Source organism: Benincasa hispida, chromosome 9, assembly GCF_027475165.1.
Source record: "Benincasa hispida cultivar pf3 chromosome 9, pf3_genome.v1.1, whole genome shotgun sequence".
Lineage (NCBI taxonomy): Eukaryota > Viridiplantae > Streptophyta > Magnoliopsida > Cucurbitales > Cucurbitaceae > Benincasa > Benincasa hispida.
Window position 1 is genome coordinate 53,905,441 of NC_143486.1, and position 20,182 is coordinate 53,925,622.

General features: G+C 35.2%; 1 protein-coding gene across 2 annotated transcripts; it reads right to left on the minus strand.

Moving 5' to 3' along the window:
* Positions 1 to 4,544: 4,544 nt before the first annotated feature.
* LOC120086046 (TOM1-like protein 3) lies at positions 4,545 to 14,970 on the minus strand. Of its 2 annotated transcripts, XM_039042463.2 has the most exons (11): positions 14,808 to 14,970; positions 14,624 to 14,729; positions 14,024 to 14,175; positions 11,759 to 11,837; positions 11,360 to 11,458; positions 11,087 to 11,200; positions 8,472 to 8,620; positions 6,425 to 6,506; positions 5,993 to 6,078; positions 5,584 to 5,775; positions 4,545 to 5,362 (listed from the first exon to the last, which is right to left on the minus strand). In XM_039042463.2, the coding sequence occupies exons 3-11, from the start codon at positions 14,131 to 14,133 to the stop codon at positions 4,759 to 4,761; spliced, it is 1,515 nt and encodes a 504-aa protein (XP_038898391.1). In that variant the 5' UTR covers positions 14,134 to 14,175; positions 14,624 to 14,729; positions 14,808 to 14,970; the 3' UTR covers positions 4,545 to 4,758. The 2 variants fall into 2 exon arrangements, with proteins under 2 accessions (XP_038898391.1, XP_038898392.1); XM_039042464.2 differs by lacking the exons at positions 11,087 to 11,200; positions 11,360 to 11,458; positions 11,759 to 11,837; ... (1 more) ...; positions 14,624 to 14,729; positions 14,808 to 14,970 and adding an exon at positions 9,931 to 10,635.
* Between the last annotated feature and the right edge of the window lie 5,212 nt (positions 14,971 to 20,182).

Genomic DNA, 20,182 nt, shown 5'->3' on the forward strand with positions numbered 1-20,182 from the left:
AGAGGACGAATCAATTCATCATTTAGCGTTGCAATTATTGTATAGTCTTTGACCTAAATTGAAGAGAAGTATATAAAGAATCGGGCATAACATTGCAATGCTGATAAGAGCGTTGCAACTCTTTTGTCGATCCAAACCTCGAGGGTTGGAGTAGCGTTGCAACTCTGGTGCGATGCTTGGTTACAACAAGGCGCGTGTGCGAATGTGTTAGTATTCCATTAATCTTTGTAGCGTTGCAACACTAGAGGTAGTGTTGTGACACTACCCTGTATATGAGCCTACTGCCTTACACGTTGTGTTATAGCATTGAGTGAGAGTTGCAACGCTCCAGTTAGGGATATTTTGGTCATTTCTCCTCCCTTGAAGCCCGAATGCTCAAATTACCTCCAAATTGCTTCAAATTGACCCCATTTGACATTTTAAGCTCGACTACCTCTTTGGTGCTGAATACCTACAAAGTAGCATAATTAGCATGTAAAATTTATTAACGAGCCTAGATTAAACCTAGGGAAATAGTACTTTTATAACTCTAACAGTCTTCTAAAAGAACTTGCAAAACAAGACTGAACAGGAGTTATTCTCGGTTTATAGGATAGTAATGCAATTATGATCACATAGTCTAAGGCAGTTTATCAATGGGTTGAAGCTTGACTAGTAATACTTGCTTCTTATTACTTTTTACCTTTAATATCTACAACCAAACGCCCCATATCCACTTATTTATTAGTTATTCCTTGGTTTGTATTGAAAAACATTGTCGTAGAATGGAAATGTATTATTAGTCTTATGGAAAACAATACTTGGAATGCTTCTTTGTCTACAACTTGTGACAGTGTATGCTTACTTACACTTGACCAGAAAATCTACTGAATTAACATCTATATGCACTATGATCATCAAAAGATCATAGGGAGAATTATGTGACTCGACTTCCTTGTTGTTTGGGACCCTTTACATTCTAGGTATCATGTGGTTCCTTGGTCTCTCATTTAGTTTGAAGGTATAAATATCTCAAAACACTCTTTCATGGTTACCTTATTGTGTAGGATATGCTACAAATGCTAGTATATTTTTGTTCATTCAAAATGCAATTTTAAGTATAGACTGCTATTGTTACATCTATGTTATATGTGAAATGAATTTTGAATGAGTATTGATATACTATTGGATACATCACCTGACTTATATATAAAATATAAAGTATATGAAATCTATGATTGAGATAAATATAAACTATAGGGTAAATTACACTTTTCGTCAATGAAGTTTTAGAATAATGTCAAATTAGTCCTTAGGTTTCAAAATTGAACAATCAAGTTCCTATGAAAATGCTCTTCTTCTTTTTTTTCTTAGTTTTTAAAAGTTAAGCTTATTTTCTCTCAATTTCTTACCATGATTTGCATCTTTTTTAAGTACTAGAGTTGAATTCTTAGTCAAATTTAAAAAACAAGAACAAGTTTTAAAAACTAAGGCCCCATTTGGTAATTATTTGGTTTTTAGTTTTTGAACATTAAGCCTACAAATACCCTTCCACCTCTAGATTTCTTGCTTTGTTATCTACTTTCTACCCATTTTTTTAAAAACCAAGCGAAAATTTGAAAACTAAATATGTATATATATATAGTTTTGAAGAACTTCTTTTTGTTTTTAGATTTTTTTATAAGAATTCAATTTTTGTACTTAGGAAAACTGTTAACCGTGGTAAGAAAATAAGAGAATATAGACCTAATTTTCAAAAAACAAAGACAATGAACTGGTTACCAAACGGGGCCTTAAAAAAACACCACTCTCTCATGGCTTCCCTCTCTTTCGCTCACCTTCCATACGCACTCATTTTTTGTTTTTGGTTTTTGAAAATTAAGCCTATATTAATCAAATTAAAAGTAAAATTATTATAAGGACAAAAATCACTTTTTGTTCCTAAAGTTCGTAGTAAATGTCTTTTTAGTTTCTGAAGTTTCAAGATATACATTTTTCAGTTCTTGAGGTTTGAAAATTGATTTTAATTATAATAGTTATTAAGCTTGTTTGACCGTTAGTTAACTAACGAAAGGATGATATAGCTTAGACGAGGTGACACTTTCTACGTAACGTGGAAGTTTTATAAATTTATGTTAAATTTGGTTTGTTTGCCATTTTTAAGGTTTTTTTTCTCTTTTCCGGCATCTATTATATTTGTGCCCTCCCTTGCTCTCCTCTCTGGTATAATTTTATCCCATCCCTTTTCTATGGACCATTGTGGCTCTATCGAAACACCACAGTATACATACAGCTAGAAACTGTTTTTTTTTTTTTTAATGGATTTCTTTATCAAAACTAAGGAAAAATATGAATATGAACAAACTAATAAGCACCATTTTTCGTCGTTTCATTTCCTAAGCACTTGACAACTTCATCAATAAAAGCTCAAACATTGGAGTATAGGAAACAAGTCATAATCTGTTCTACAAGTTCACTGTGGGTGTTATTGAAGTTGTTAACAGTTGCATGAGTATCATCATATGTGTTTTGGGAACAGTTGTGCTTTCTTTAAAAACCCACTTCCTTTTTGTCAAACTACAGTGATGACGGTTTTTTTAATGAAAAAAACCGTTAACTACAGCAGGAATAAGTAAAAAATAATTAGAAATTAAAAGAAAAAAATTAAGAAACACAAAAATTTACGTGAAAACAACCTCAAAACTTGAGAAAAACCAGTCACAAAAAAAAAAAAAAAAAAAAAAAAAAAAAAAAAAACTATGTGAAAAAATGTTATAATCATACAATTCTCTCTTCGATCCAAATTATTAGAGTACTCTCGCAAAGTTTTTATATCACTCACACTCTTTAATCTCACTCTCAAACTAAACAATACAAAAAGGAAATAACGAGAGTCAATACACCCAAACTTAGCTGTGACAATTAGAAACTAAATAGCAGCAGGCCAGCCACCCCCTAAGGCTGCCAGCCCCACCAGCGCTCCTCAGCACGCCTCAGCCCATCAAGCCCTGCTTACTCACGCCCACATCCTGCATCCATGTCCATTTCTAGTGCCTAATTGTTTGTTTTTTTAGCATTTTGGGTGTTGGTGAGCATTTTTGAATCCCAATTAAGATTTTCTTGATATTTTAACCCTAAAATGAATACTTTCGGATTAAAAACTGATTTTTGGACCATTTTGAGTAATGTGAGGAAAATTGATTTAAAGAGCAAAATAGTACTTTGAACCCACTGCTTTCTTAAACCTCACTAACGTGGAACAACCACTTTTCTAATATTTTTGTCATAATCCAACCATTTCTTTCATGGACATGTTTGAAATTTTAAAATTTTCTAATGAATTGCTCTCATCTTTCTTCTCAATCCTTTGCTAATGGGCACTTCGACTTCATCGTTCGAAGTCTCGCCTCTGCTTGGCCGCCGGACTGCGGTAGTATTTCCATCAGCACCACCATATTTCTTTGCTTCTTTCACTATGTTCGCCAGAAACTTAAACTACACCAAAGCAAGAAATGTTTTCATATTAATTTTTCTAATTGGGCAGAAATATTTTTAGGTTTTTCAAATGGGTATCAAGCAAATAAGTACTAACCATATCATCACTCTGAGAATTTTCTACCGAAATTGCCACGCAAAAGAAAATGGTTTATGGATCTATGGTTCTGGAGTTTTAATCGGGCGACGATAGTAATTTGGAGGAGAGAGAAGATGAGGGGAAGAGAAAAAAGACCGAAAGAGAAACGGGAAAATGAGAAATAAACCAAAATTAAAATAAAATTTTAGCTAAAAAATGTCACCTCTACTATGTCATATCACTTTTCCGTTCGTCTACTAATGGTCAAACAAGTTCAAGAACGATTAACTCCACTTTTCAAATATCAAAAATCAAAAGTGTATTTTGTCCTTATTTAGAATTTCTTAAATCTAGAGGACTTAATTGTTCGATTGAAACAGAGGGATTAACTTGACACTAATCTCAACCAAAAGTATAATTATCCTAAATTTTATTAGGTAAGCTATTGACACACAAAGTAATTCCAAAAAAATGTGTTGACAAAAGAAGTTAGCTCCTTTCATCATCGCCAACAAATCCACAACATCAATTTCCCATAACTTGCGTCATACCAACAGTTTGTTTCAATTTCCTTTATTTTCTAAATATATCTCCAACCAACCTCGACCAATTTTCACCACTTATGTTTGGGAAGCCTGAAGAAATTTAACCAAAATTAAAAGACTGACGAAAGATTTCTAAACTAAATGATCAAAATTGAAATCTAAAACTAAAACTAAAACTTTAGTGACTAATTTATTCTAGAATCTAAATTAGATATTTAGAAAGTAAAACTAACGCCCACAAGAGGGGTCATCAACAGTGTCAAAACAAGGGAAAAAATTACCTCGATCTCTAAAGAGAAAATTATGTCAATTGTCATTGAGCTTAAGCTCATTTGGGTGAATTTGACACAATAGTTGAGAAACTATCAAATATAAAAATATATCAAACGTATTTTTTAAACTTGACCAACTTACAACAGAATAGTTATATAGGGATATAATCACCATACGATAAATTAAAATATATATATATAATAGCCAAATATGTGCAATAAACTGCTGGACTCATAAACAATCAAGAAACAGCATACATACACAACCCAAACACCGGCTTCCTATTCCAAAATAGAATTTGGTAATTGATAATTCTCCAATCCTGATGGGCTAAAAAAACTTTATAATCTGTACGAACACCATATAATTTCGTATTTACTCAAATGTTCACAAAGATCGGTTCGGCTTTGACGACCCAGACGACCGAGTTTTGGCAAAGTCAATCAGATCCTTAAATAGCACATCTTCTTGCTTTTCCTGTTTGGTTGGAGTTGGTGGACTGAGAGAGAGGCTCTGGGTATGTCCAACTAAGCTATCATACGACGAACCTGACCCACGACCATCTTGTTGGTCAAAATATTGCTGTCTCTGATCATTTTTTGATGGCGGGGGTGGAAGAAAGGAGGAGCTTTGGGACTGTGAGCCCCATGGTGCTGGAGGCAGCGGATCAGCAGACCTGCTCGTGGGAGTTGGTTCATCATACACAGTTTGTCCAGTGGAGAGTGGTTGTGACGGGATAGAGCGTTCGACATGGGAAAGGGGTGAAGAAGATGGCGGGGTTGAAGTAGGAACTATAAAAGGCGGACGTGAGGTTTCCAAGGCTGCTTCTGATTTGTAGGCATCACCACTGAGGTAATCAACCATGCTGCTACCTGCAACAACAGGCTTCTTCGATGACGGTGGAGGAGGTAGGAGAGGGCTGACACGAGTCACTTCAGTATTACCATTGGCTGATTTTCTACTCAGTCCTTGGGAATTATCTCTAGATGATCTACAACAAATTACGATGCATCTTCATTGAACTTAACATAAAAATCTAAAATGGGAAGAAAGTTAGGCATTTAGAAATATATGGTCTTGACCTTACAGTAACATACAATGATCATCTAGCTCCCAACAAGAATTAACCATTCAAGCCCAATCAAACTATCAGAAATACAGTAAGTACTCACAAAGACATGGAAATCATTTCGTAGAGAATTTTGTAAGTACCTCCGAGCTAACTGAGCAAAATCATCGTCCGATTCATCGTCTTCATGACTAAGATTTATAATTGGAAGAGCAGATGATTCAGCTCCTGTTACTTCCCTAGTAGCAGTTCCACTTGCTATATCATCATGCTGTTTGAGAACTCGCTGAAGACTATCATTCAAAGCCAATCCCTGACATAAAAGTTCTTCATCTCTGGTGGAGTGAAAACAATAATCAGCATACAGAGGGTGAATTATGTAAGTAAAACATCTAAATTTTTCTAGGGAGACGGGGGCGTTGGGCAGGTTTGCCTCTACCCTGACAGCTAGGCCAGTCTTTTGGGCCATTGCCGTATTTTTTAATATGTATCTCAGCTAATAAAACTAGAATGAAACAAATAAAAAAGGCTGGGGGTCCAGAGAATTCTTACCCTGTACTATTTACAAGCAGCATGACGCGCTTTTGATAAGATCGGCATTGGTCAACCAGATCAACAATCACTTCTTGCTTCACGCCCTATCATTGTATTCAGTCATTAGAACCCAGAAATGGAACCGAAGTTTTTGTTTTCTCAAGTTTTAGCGGAACACTTGAAAATTTTTAATGAAGCCTATAGAATTACTACCCTTGTTATTTTTTTTTTTAAAAAAAAAAATCAACTGATTGCTGTTTAACTACTTTTTTTCAACAAGTTCTGTGCCTATTTTACTTCAAGCAAACACAACAAGAGTGAAGTAGATAAGTTTTTATTACTATAAAACCTACTGTATCTTGAAAGAAATTTCGTACTATATCAATTGGCTTAATTTTAGACAACATTTATACTACAAAATTCCGTCGATAGAAGAGGTAGAAAAGCTACCTCTGGATTTTTAGGGTCCAATGCACCAAGCATCTCCAATAGAACATCTGCAAGTCCATGTGCATTTCGTATCTCTGGCAAGCTGTTATGATAGAATTGTTATTTGGAACCAATCCGTTGCCCATTAAAAAGGACCACATGCCATAATATGTTGTGCAATTGGGAAAAGTGGTTACAAAATTGATTGTTATCATTATTCATTATTTAATATCTCGAAGCAAAACTAAAAACAAGGTTAGCATGATTTAGTTCAAAGAAGACAGTGGAAACTAATTGTAGGAATATAACATATCAAAACAACTAGAGCACCGGCCAATATTATCCTCGGTGGTTCTATTTAAAAGCAAGCAACTTTTCCATGAACATCTAGATTGAAACATGAACAACCAATGTCATTGCACATCATCGGTAAATTGATGTCACAGTTCACATAAAGTTAAGATCACCACCAGAACTGCAAAAAATTATGGGGCAACACCACACCAATCAATGTTGAAGGGTGTTCAGTCATGTGGGCCCAATGTAGTAAAAGCTTTTGGTTTATCAGCCATTCATCTTTACTATAATCTTAAGGGGCTGTTTGGGAGCTGGAATATAATCAGGATTACTAAGAATCAGAAAAGTGTTATGCATGAGGAATCAAGGGTGGAATAGGAATGGAATCGTGAAATGTGAAAACGGTGAGAAAGAGGGTTGGGTTGAAAACTGTCGGAATGGAATGAGTTTAATATTACAAATTGGGCCCAAAATGCTCAATCCAAACATGGGTTTTGGATTATATTACAATACAAACTCATTCCACTACTGGTACCCAAACAGCCCCTAAATGGTTCAATTATTTGATTTATCAAACCAATTGCGTACATCATAAACTTAGTTTGATAGATAGACTTCAGAATATTTCCCAGGAGTTAGAATAACCATGTTTTGTGTATTATGTATATAACGTTTAATATAAGTTTCAATTTTAAACTAACATATACCAAATATGTATGATTAAATATATGATCAAGAACTTAATCAATTATTATTAAATATATGATCAAGAACTTAACATAGATGAATAAATAGCCAAATATTCCTATCAAATGTTGTAGGGTCAGGCGGGTTGCCCGTGAGATTAGTCGAGGTGCACATCAGCTGGCTCGGATACTCACGGATATTAAAAAAAAAACCAAATATTCCCGTAAATGAAAATATAACATTAACTAACTCCAAAATCACTAAGTATTAAAAATATGTGAGTAGTAATGGAATGTTTTTCTATAGGCTTCCTTCTTCAAGCACGGGCAGTGCTCCCACTTCCCCAGAGAATAAATTCTTAGGCCAGCAATTTGTAACAAGGTTAAAAAGCCACGTCCCACCCACCCACCCATTTGTATGAAGTAATTAATTAACTTTTTATTCACTTTCGACCTGCCAAATTCTCATTCTGAGATTTCATTAACTTTCTCCATGTCTCTTCGTATTCTGTGATCCTTTTCTTTCTTTTGTCCCCTTTCATGTGTTTTCGGTCTTCAGACTTCAGTCATGACCCAGGCTGCATCCCCTCTCCACCCTTCTATAAATCTTAATTTTGGCTTGGCATGTACTTTGCTGTCTGGACTTCAACGAGAGGTAATTGACAATCTAGGCACGCCAGAACAATCCTCCAATTTCTTCATTATTTTTTCTTCCATTTTTCTTCTTTCTATGAAGTTAATTTGATTTGGATGGTTCTGATTCAGTTCAATTAATATGATTAAGATATAAAATGTATGTTGACTCATTTACGATTCAAAGGCATGATTAGAATCGTTTGGCCAGCATTTTGATCAACCTCGTAAAATACAACCTGTGTGCCATACGAGTTTAATAACATTAAGAATAACTAGTTTCTAGGAGAAACATACACAGGACCATGGAAGACCACTAACAGAATAACAATTTTAACAAAATTCAAACAATCCAATAGTAGCCCAAAATTAGATATGCAGATGATTTACGGGGTGGATCGGCAATTGAATGTCACAAGCAAACACAGAAGAAGAAGATAAGAAAAAAGTACCTCAGGCCAGAAGCATCAGATTCAAGAGAGGCATGAATCACAGCATCCTCATAAGTTGCAGCAGGTTGATTAACGATGGGCTGGGTTTGAGGTGGAGTAAAAAATGGAACACTATTCTCTTCTCGCGGTGGAAATTCAACTCCAGCATTCTGTGAAAGGCCAGATAACTACTAAGAATGAAAGGACTCGAATATGTACATGGAAAAAAGGGAAAAAGAAATCAAATTAAGATTTCATCAATACATACACAAAGGAAGAGACCAGTTTTTAAAAAATAAGAAAAACTTAAAGGAACTGAGGGATAATCTTTTACCAATAACCACTCTTCCACGTTGGAGGGTGTTGCGAGATAGAAAAGGGGTTTTCTTTGAGAATAAACATATATGAAAGGAAAGATGGGAATTCTCTCACAACCGAAACCAAATAAATAAATAACAAAAAAATTCATCCCTATTAGTAATAATTAAAGAGTTGGGATCCTCGAAAACACATACCTATGCACACACCCTACATCAAAAGTGTATATTTACACAATACAAATTCGGTGGTTTCAATACTACTTTCTTTTAGTTTCCAAAATTAGTCTAAAATGATGTCAAGATTTGATTAGACGAACAAAATAGTTACCAAACTAACCCTAAATATATTGAAATTTGGATGACATAAACCAAAAATTCTAGTTGGATTATTTGAAATTCTCTCTCCCCACCTCCCTAGCTCGAGTTTTCTTTTATTCTTAACTTCCCGTGGACTGGATCTACAAGCAGCACTCAGTGGTTGTGGTGCAAAAGAACACTTGAACCATCGAGATGGACAGTGCTTTTAGAGAAAGCAGAGCTAAATCTTTCAAATAGAAAAACGTAACTTTTAGTCCCTATCACTTCCATGGGCTGCACTCTTCTGGCATGCTTTTCCTGTTCTCCTTCAACCAAGATTTCGTCAGAGAACTCCAAAGTGATGATTATGTGGTTCAATTTTTTTTTAAAAAAAAGGAAAAAACCCTTCCAACAGGGAAGAGGCAACCACTGAGCTTATTAAATTGGATCACTCTCGTAGGAAATCATTCATTATGATCCCTGTAAGTAAGAATCTTTCAGGTTGCTTCTCTTTTCTCTCTTCTCATTAAAGATAACCCATGTGCCTCCCCACCATGATGATGAGCCTTAATGTAAAAGAGTAGCCCACCAAACACTGGCCTCCTTCCCCCAACTAAGAAAAAACTAGCTCCTGTCAAAGATCTTGAAGCCCTCCAACCTCTCATTTTTGGATGTCTTCTAGGAGCAACCCATTTTTGTCAATAGAAGATTTTTCAATGACTGGTATAGAATCCTCCCCACGACTCCACCACCAAGATTGGTCCCTATTGTTCCATTAGCCCCTTTCAAGTTGATAAAGACCTTCTCAAATGCGAATGTTAAGACCTAGCAAGGATCCTCTATTTACAAGATAAAAGTTTTACCCTAGTGTTTGAAAGAGGAGATCCTTTGAAGTGCGCAAGAGCATTGTCGGTTAGAGATGTGCCTGTCCCTCGATGGAACTCAGGCTCCTTCATTGCTTTCACTAATGCTTGTGGTGGCTTCATTGAGTGCGCTCCCAAAGCCTCTCCCATCTATAAGATCACAGAGGAGAAAAGAAAAAGCCTCTCTCCTCTCTCCTCTCTTAGTTCATTTAAACCTTGGTTTAAATGAACTTCATTGGCTTCATCCGCTCCTAACAAAAGAAAAAGGGGCAAAGAAAGAAAAACCCGGGCATTATAGAGCTACTAAACCTTCACTCTTCCATGAATAATGATAAATGCCTAGTCTCCTTTTCAAACAATAGGAATCTCATGGTTCCTAATGAGAATTCCCAACTGGTATGCATGATGTTTTTTTAAACTAGGAAAGAAATAGCTAGCTAAAATCTTCAATTCTCAAAGACGATCCATCTCCAGTTATCCTCTAAGAACCAAACTACCTCTTATTAGTAGAAGACTCAACCAATCCACTTGGAGCTTCAAAAGCACAAGATGAGCTACTCTTTAACTCTTTTTGGCTCCTCAGGTGATATACATACTCTTTGGAAGGACTTTCTTCTCTTTCCACAGAGCAGATGCTATTGAAGGTTTCTTCGCTTCAATCATAAATTTCTCATTTGTTGATGGCTATTCTTTTGGATCTTCGGCATATGTGCTTGAACCCTCTTGAGCTTCTTAGCACCAGAACTTGAGAATTGAAGGAGAAAATTAGAGATAGAAGAAGCACCATAAAGCTCAATTGATCAGGTTTGTGGGTGATAGATAAAGAACTGCTTACTTATATCATGGTAATATCAAAGTGAAGGAATTTAAATATAGAAGCCCTGCAGCACCATAATACCTTACACATGCAATAAACCTGTATTTATATTTAATACCATCTGGAAGAACATACAATTTAAGAGTTTCAACACAACAATTCAAAATGTAAACCAATGAAAACGATGCGATATGCAAGGACAGAGAGGGGGGGGGGGGATATCTCCTGTTTAAGGATATGAGAACTCCAAAAGAACTTTCAAAGCAAGAGGTGGTCACTAAACAAGTAAACATAGTTTCAGGCTTGAGAAATAATGAATAAAGGGAAAAGATTAATCACCTTTAGTTCATTATAAGCAGCATAGCACTGTGGATACCTTCCCCTTGGTCCCCCAAATGCTTCTTGCCATGTATCTATCAGGATTAGAATTTTCTCCCTCACAGTCAAGTCTGGCTGCAAAATTTACATATTGAAAGAAAACATCACCATGCTAGATGAGGTTGCAAAGGAGAAAAAACAAAAGCAGAGCGAGCAATGAACTAACAAAATAGAACTACAGAAACAAGTCCTTCGTTTAATAGTCATAAATTAAAGATTAATACAGAAAGTCACCTTCTTCTTCACTATTTTAACCATGTCATGCAGGATGTCACGCTCAATAATCTGCTGAAACACGTTCTCACCACAATTTTTGCTTAGAGTCTCCAAAGCCTAGATGATTAATATTTGAAAGAAGGCACACTGAGCTTTTCATATTGATTATGGTAAGAAACTCTCAAATGATTCACCAAGTAACAGATTATACATGGGCTGACCAAAACATAGCAGAGTTGTCAAGAAAATTCGAATATTCACACATTCACAAAGAAAACTTTATTAAAAATGCAAGTATAATAAACAATGACTTCAGAATTAATGAATTGATTAGTCCCATGGTCTGGTCAAGTTAAACCATGCAAGAGTATGATACTCGATAAAAGTTCTGATTTGACAAGGGAAAGAGAAATTTACAACAAGAGCCAAAATCTGAATTTTGGGACTTTTGTTTGTTAACCGCTTCTTGAGAATCTTCAATGCCTCCTTTGCTTGCCTGTCATTGCCAATTTGAAACGATGACCAAAGTTCAAAACCAATGCAATTAATAATAGTAAAGGTTATTTATTTTAATATGAAAGTAACATGGAAAAGAAATTATGGAAGTAATAAGAGGCTCAAACCATTAACAATAGAACATTAAAAAAATAAAAATAAAAAATAAAAAAAATAAACCAGTATGACTAAAATCGGAAATGGTCTCCAGTGTAGACAATACCATTGCCATTATGTAAAGGATAACGGTAGTAAAAGATTTAATCAACGAGCATGTGTGCTAGCCGTTGATTAAATTCTTTCTAAAAACTAGATCAAAGAAGTTTTCAAGCAACTTGTTGTGACATGGTTTGTTTTTTTAATAAAAAAACAACTTTCATTGAGATAAAATAAAAGAATACACAAGTGACACAAAAAAAAAGAAAAAGGAAAAAAACAGAATAGGAGATGCCAAAAAGGCAAAAGGATAACAAACTACACTATCTAGAAAGAGAAAGGGACTCTAGTTCAAAAGAACGAAAAATCCTTGGTAATAGAGACTTAACGGGAGGCACTGAACCTAGGCAGAGCCAGGCCTCCACCATAATGCGTTTCATCTTTTTTTATTTTAATATATACATAAATATACACACACTGACACACATATGACAATGAGTGTTTATTATATATATACATGTGACAATAAGTGTTTAGGCAAGCTCCTACGCCCCTTGACCATTCTCGTGAGATAACTATCTCATTTTACGGGAGTGTTTGGGGTAAGGAGATGAGATGAGATGAGTTGAGATATGAACTCAACTCCTTGTTTGAAAGGTCAACTTCGTATGTCACCGACATTTTATACCATATCCACCAACAATGCACTCAGCCCTCATCACCACTAATGCCTCATTGCTCAACTTCAGGCGACCACCTCCAACAGCCAACTCCGACAACCACCGTCTACGGCCAACTCTGGCAACATCCAACCATCACTGTTGACGGCCAACTCCGACAACTTTCAACAGCGGCCACGCTACCAATTCCAACGACCATTATTTTAAATTATTACTACTACAAATTTGAGCTTTGTTAACACATGAGTTTTTTGTTTTGTTGATGCTCGTGACATAAAACCATCAATAAAATCTTAATTTAAAACTTAAAAATAACTATTATTTAAAAACACATATAAAACATCAATAAATTTTATATTTTAAGTTGATGCAAAAAATTGTCAATAAAAATACCTTTGTTGACACAAAAGTACGTAAGTTCCATCAAAATATTGAATTCCCAGCTTTTTTATTATTTCATAGTATTTTATTTGTTCTTTATAGTAATTTAACATTAATAAAATCACTTTTATCAGGTAAGAAATCAAACAAACTTGTATGGAAAAACACTTTTGAGAAAAAATTATCAGACACATGAGTGTTTTTATTTTTAAAAGTTTTTATCAAAAGTGTTTAAATAAAAATGACTTAAATAGAAACATGACGGGCACAAATTTGTAAAATGATGGCTTAAATTAAAAAGAAAAAAAATTGCATGATTCAAAAGTAAATCCTATACCTCATTTCCCAAAACTCCCAATAATACATGTGTGCTTAAAAAACAATAAAATAAAGTGCAATCTATAGTTTATTAAAAAAAAATATGTGTAAGAATTATTGAATAAAAAAGTTTCCAAACAAAGATTATCATCATAAAAACATATTATTTATGTAAATGAAAACTGCACCAGTAAATACTTCTGGCATAAGAACTCAACATCCCAAACACCTAAAACACAAACATATGAACTCAACTCAAAGCGCCAAACAACCCCTACTATAGATTTGTCTTTGTCCTTTTACTATTCTCGTGGGATAACAACCTTGTTCTTCTAGAGGTTTATCTCAAAGGCAAAAACAATGATAGGAGGTATCAAAATAGTAAATGTAAAACTAGAATTTATATAACTAAACTGTAAATGGTTCTCATGCAATGTAGACTGTAGCATTGAGAAGAGGAAACTTCTAGAACCGAATTTAATCATATACATAGAGCAATAAAGTTATAATTCCTCCAAATTTGTTACAAAATGATAGAGACAATACCCACTCCAAACTTGTTACATATATTCGGAGCAACAAAGTTATACTTCCCCGCAGTCTAAATATAACAAAATTAACCTGAAGAGGAAAAAATATAAAAACAAATTACCCTGGATCCATGTTAATAATATCACATAGCTCAATGTTTATGGCCCAGTCAGGACCAATCAGCATATCACTGGTTGCCCTCTCTGCGCAGGCTGCTGCATTACTGGCCATTCTTCTAATACCTCAGCTGAGCCCTCTTCTAATGTCAACTTCCTGAATATACATACAACTCATCATAATCTCGTTCCTTCAATTAAGTTATAAACGCAGACAAAACTATGTCAAGATTGACTGATGTATTGCAGATTTGAATGGTTGTTTTCTTTTTCTTTTCATATAATTGATACGTCGAGCCTCGACACAGTTGACTTTCTAATGTATAAACAGGGAGAAATTTGGCATTCGAGCAACAATCATGGAAACGAACAACAAACTATATTTTCGTTTCACCACAAAAGACCATGGAAACACATTCTAGATAAGCCCTAATGAAATCCAGCAAGTATTAAAAGCACGAAATCCTCTCCCAAGCCCAGGGACATAAGAAATTAGCGGCCAAATTGACAACAAAAAGTCGAATCATCAATAGAGCACACTTTCGGCAACAAACGATTCAATATCAATCAACTCAAAATTTTAGAAATGAAAATTGAATTCTAACCCGTGGGTCTCCAAGCTAGAACAAAAAATCGCCTCGTCGCTGAATCAAATGGAGAATCGAAACTTTCTTGAGCCTCAATTCGGATCGGTGAATACAAATTCGCAACCTAAAATCGAGGTAACATAATGATTAGAGAAAAGGGTAAGAGAGAAACTAAAATTTGGAGATTGAAGAGGAAGCTTACGGGTCAAAATCGGAGGAGAAATTGAGAACCAACTAATGGATAGTGATGGGTTTTATATGAGAAGAAAAATGGAAGCAGAGAGGTTGAACTTGGGGCGGGGGAAATGGATTTTTCGGTGTTCCTTACTTTTTCTATTTTCTCCCAGGGACTATTTCTTTTCATTAAAATTTTTTGTTTTTTAAAGGGAAAAAGAAGTTTAAATCTTGCTTTGCTCCCTTTAATTTGAATAATATTCTATTTTAGTTCCTAAATTTTTAAAAATATTCTTAAAGTTTTTAAACTTTAAGTATTATTTTATTTTGGTTCTTAAACTTATAAAAGTATCATTTTAATCCTTTAATTTTTAAAAAGTATTTATTTTGGTCTTTGATATATTAAGATTTTATTAACTTCTTTAACAAAATGTCGAGGTGACTTATATTTTTTAATGACTATGCCACCAAATAAGTTAACTACGTCAAAAAATCTAGAATTTCAATTTTGAATATGATGGCAAAGAGAATTTAAAAAATATTTTTAGTTCAAAATTTTGGTGGTTCAATGTTTTGGTGTGTTATTGTTGCCATTTTGCTTCACCTTCGTCCAGTCATCCAAAAATATAAGCTTTCTCACATTTTTTGTTGAAAAGTTAACATAATTTTAATAGTAGGCACCAAAATAAACATTTTTAAAAAGTTTAGGAACTAAAATGAACGTTTTTAAAAGTTGATGGACCACAATAGAACAAGATTCAAAATTTAAGGACAAAAATATGATTTAAACCTAAAAAAATTTAATGTTCATTTGGTTTTTAATTTTTTGTTTTTGAAAAATTAAGATGTATTATATAAAAATTGAGAAGAAAATTAAAGAATACTAAAAAAAAGTTGTATAAATATGATATATTAATAAATAATGAAGTAATAAAAATTAACTAGAATAAATAATTAACCGATTGTAAATAATCAATAATGATCATATATTTATAATGAATGATGAAATTAAAATCAATCTCAATAAATAATTGTGGAAAAATAAATAATCAATTATTATTATTGAAAGATAAATTTTTGTATTAACGAAATTTAATTAATCCTAATTCTCCTAATTAAATATATTTAAGATGTTTTAGCTAATTGATATTTAATTTCTGTAAATAAGTAATTACATTCATTTGATAAATTTTTATTATAAAAATAAATTAAGTAAATATTTTAATAAATTATTATTGAATTATTAAAACAGATAATTACATTATTGTTGTTAAGTTAATATTAATTAATTAATTAACTATATTCAAAATGATTATATATAAAATGATAAATAGAATAAGAGGGGGAAAAAAGATAAAACTCAAAGTTTTGAAAGGGAAAAGGAATCCTTGTATGGGAAAAGAGGATACATAGGAATAGTTTATTATGAGAAAGTGTTAAAACTATTAAGCAATCATGAATTTTGCATGTCTGTGTCAATTTTCATCTAGAAAATCTTTCAACCAGGCGACCCCTATAGGACTATATTTAAGATTTGTTGAAAGCGTAGGGATTAAAATTGGACAATTGAAATTATAGATAATAAATTTGAACAAACTCTAAAGTGTAGGACTAAAATAGTATTTAACCTCATGATCATTGAGAGATATTGTGTAATAAAATCCTAGAGAAAAGGTAGAGAATGTAGAGGGTTGGAGGTTAGGATTTTGTGTAATAAAATCCCTTCTCCAAATATATTTTTTTTTCGAATAGGTGATATTATTATACAACAACAATGGGGATCCCACATCCCGGGATCAAGGCATCAAAGCATCAAAGCACAAGCAAAGACAGGGTAACAAAACCCAAAACAAAGCCTACAAGATAAGATCAGAACAAAACCAACACAAAAAAACAAACTCGCTGACCACCAAAGAGAAAGCCAGAGAAAAGAAACCAAAATCCCACAAACAAGGGACAACAGCAAAACAAAGAACAATGGAAAGTACAACAAAAAAAATATCCGTAAACACAGTATATAAGACCAAGAAGATCAACCCGTCAGGAAGAAGCACGAGCACGAACCGTAGAGACCATAAGGTGAACCAGGGTTGACACCGACCTCGGCCTACTTCCATGTAGTCGTCGATTACGTTCTTGCCAAATGTAGTATATGGAAGCACACCAGAATACATGGAATAACTTACTACGCACCCCCTTACCCGACCCCACTCGACACAACCAACTCAACTTCACATCTCAACCTGCCACCCGATGCGACGAGCCTAACTAACGCAACACAACAGACCACACCTCTCTCCCAAACCCACACTCCAAAAATAAATGAACTCGCGACTCCACACCTCCCCCACACAGAAGGCACCCCCCCTCCCCCTCTTGTTGGGGTTGATGCCCTAAAGTCTCGTGTCCTGTAGTTTGTAAACAGTTTGTACGAACGCTTGTGTTGTTTATATATGATATTTACTTCACATCTTGTATTTTTGCTCAGTTACTTATTTTATTTGTTTTACCACAAACCAATAAACATAAAATCTCTGGTTATCTGTATGTGACACAAGTATGTATGTGGTGACATACAAGTGGATCATGTCTTGAGTGATAACCAAAATGGTCTGTAGTATATGGATATAGGAGGGAAACCTTATCCTGGTAACGCTACGGATGCGGCCCGCTTTGTGGAATGGTCACAAGTGTTGTGACTTGTCACAGATGGTCTGATCCTGATCATTCGTGTTGGGGACATGCGAGCGAGGGCATCCTATACAAAGAGTTTGTATAAGACCTGACCACGAAGTGTTAACGTCTCGTTATATAACACCATTCATGACAGAGACTTCACTTCACTAGGATAACCATAGGTAATATGACCTCAATCCTGAGTGAGTTGGGAACTCTTGCCATTGAGGGTGGTCCTTTGATTTGTATGGGTGCGAGTGGCCAGGTCTCTGATTCAAACCTACCATTTTGAAGATTCGTTTGATTTGGGAGCTGGGAACTCAGTTACACAAGATGGAATTTACTTCTTCCCCGAGGTAGGGGTAAGTAGATAGATAGCTTCCTTAAGGGCTGATTCCAGAGCTAGAACGATGTGTCACACACCTTCTCTTGACCCGAGAAGTGTTCACACATAGTTGGACTATGTTGTATTGTTCATTAGAGGAACCAGTGGTACTTAAGGAGTGAGATGTAACTACAGAGGCATAACGGTAATTTGGCTCAGCTGTACTTACAAACATCTATGAAGGGTCATCGTACTCATGATTGGTTATATCCGATGGACATAGAAATATATCTGTGGTAAGAAGAGTTCAGCTGTTGGTCTTTAGTGGAATGTCTGACAGTTAACGGATGGTAGATCTCGTGGCTAAAGAGTTTAGTCAGCTATTCACGGACCGTTGGAGCTTCGAGCCACAGGTCCATTAGGTCCCCTAGGTAGCTTGGATAAAGTCAAGAACTAGTATTTGGGTTAATTTGAATTGTTCAAATTGACAAGAGGAAGTTCGATTATATATGATATAATTGGCTGAATGTATGAAATACATTATTTTGGAAGAAATTAGATATAAATATGATTTATATCAAGTAGAGGAGAAAATACTATAGTAGATATGTGATATCAAACTATAGGATAAAAATATAATATGATTATATTAATTAATTAATTAATTGGTTAATTAAATGATAATTATGCCAAAATTCACGTTCAGACGTGGGTTAGTGGGTAGCGTCGATTATTGTAACCGATGAGTTAAAATGAAAATTGTTTTCATTTTTGCATTGTCTGTCATTCGCCCAAAAGATTTCGAGAGCGCGCGTTGGTGAACATTCTAAGTGATTGCTTAAGAAAATCGAGAGACTATATGATAGCTCTTCTCCGCCTAAACGATCATCCTTCGCGCGCTAAACGATCACACACTGTCGCCTACACGCTCGGATAGCTTCTCTAAACGATCGTATAGTATGCCGATTTTACTAAAAGATCGTGTACCTTTTCCTAAACGATCGTTCAGTAAATCCTATACGATCGTGTAGTTCCTCCTAAATGATAAGCATTTCTGCTATGCGATAGCGTTTTATTCCCTCCCACTTACTTATCGCCTACACGATTCATGTTTCCTCCTTCCTCTATCAAATTCACCAAAGTCCACCCTTTGGGTTTTCACTCCGAGAATACCCGAGGCTCTTTAGTGATAGTGTCATCCCCGTTACGGTTGTGAGTTCGCGTTGTTCATGCTGTTGTAGTCGACGTATCCGATGGCCATTGGTAGATCACGTGGAGGTTTTCCGCTGTGTTGGAGTTCTGAAGATTGAAGATTGTCTTCAATTGGTATGAAACTTTTTTCCCTTTTATTATCTTGTTCTTAGCATGTCATTAATCAGTATTTGTTTGCATAACTGTATGTATTGAATGTATAATATGTATTTCGGTCACAGTGAGATCGGAGCGATCCGAACACGCTCATGGAACTCTTAGATATGAGATCCTTCAATTGGTATCAGAGCCAGGTTTTGATACTCCGATTTCATCTGTTGCAACGAAATGAGATTAACATTCATGGTGGGTGCATTTCTACACGAATTTAATGGTTAAATTTTGCTATGGATGTGCGGATTAATGGATGTTTTCGGGATGATTAGCCTCGGTTTGATTTAGATCCTTTTACATTTGCGATTGTTTGTAAAGGCCCCTGCGTTTTTGGGCATTAATAATCGTTATCGAGTCTGTATTCAAAGTTTGTTTGAATTTGAGTCATTCGTCGAAGAAGCAGATCTGTGCAAGTGTTGCATAAGAGTGGTACACGATCTGGGCAAGTGTTGCAGTTCTTTGAAGAAGGAGGCGGTTTAGGGTTGATCGCATTGTGCAGAAGATGTGCTACGCAATCGCTGTTGAACGCATGGGTTAAACGATGGGGTATGCGATCAAGAGTTGATCGTATCGTTTTGACGATCGGGTACACGATTGCTGAGTATCGTGTCGTGTAGATGATGAGATACTCGCGAATCGCTTAACACGCGGGCGCGCTAGATGATCATTTAGGTCAGCAAGCTTCATCGCTTAGTCATTGACTAAACGATTGCTTAGCATCGCAAGTTAAATCGTTTACCTGATTGCACGTATCGATTAGATGATGAGATGCTCGGTATCGTTTAAAGCGCACGCGCTAGACGATTGTTTAGGTCAGCAAGCTTCATCGCTTAGTAACTGACTAAACGATCATTTAGTAATGCACGGTAAATCGTTTACCTATCGTGACGCTACACGATCAGGCTTCGAAGCCTCCTCGTTGTCTACGCGATGGTTTACTTATGCTTCTATCGTCTAGTGCATGCTGAATGATCGTCTACCTACTGAAGTTTGCTACACGGTGAAGACCTCCTGGTGGTTCAAGACCCAGTTCGCCT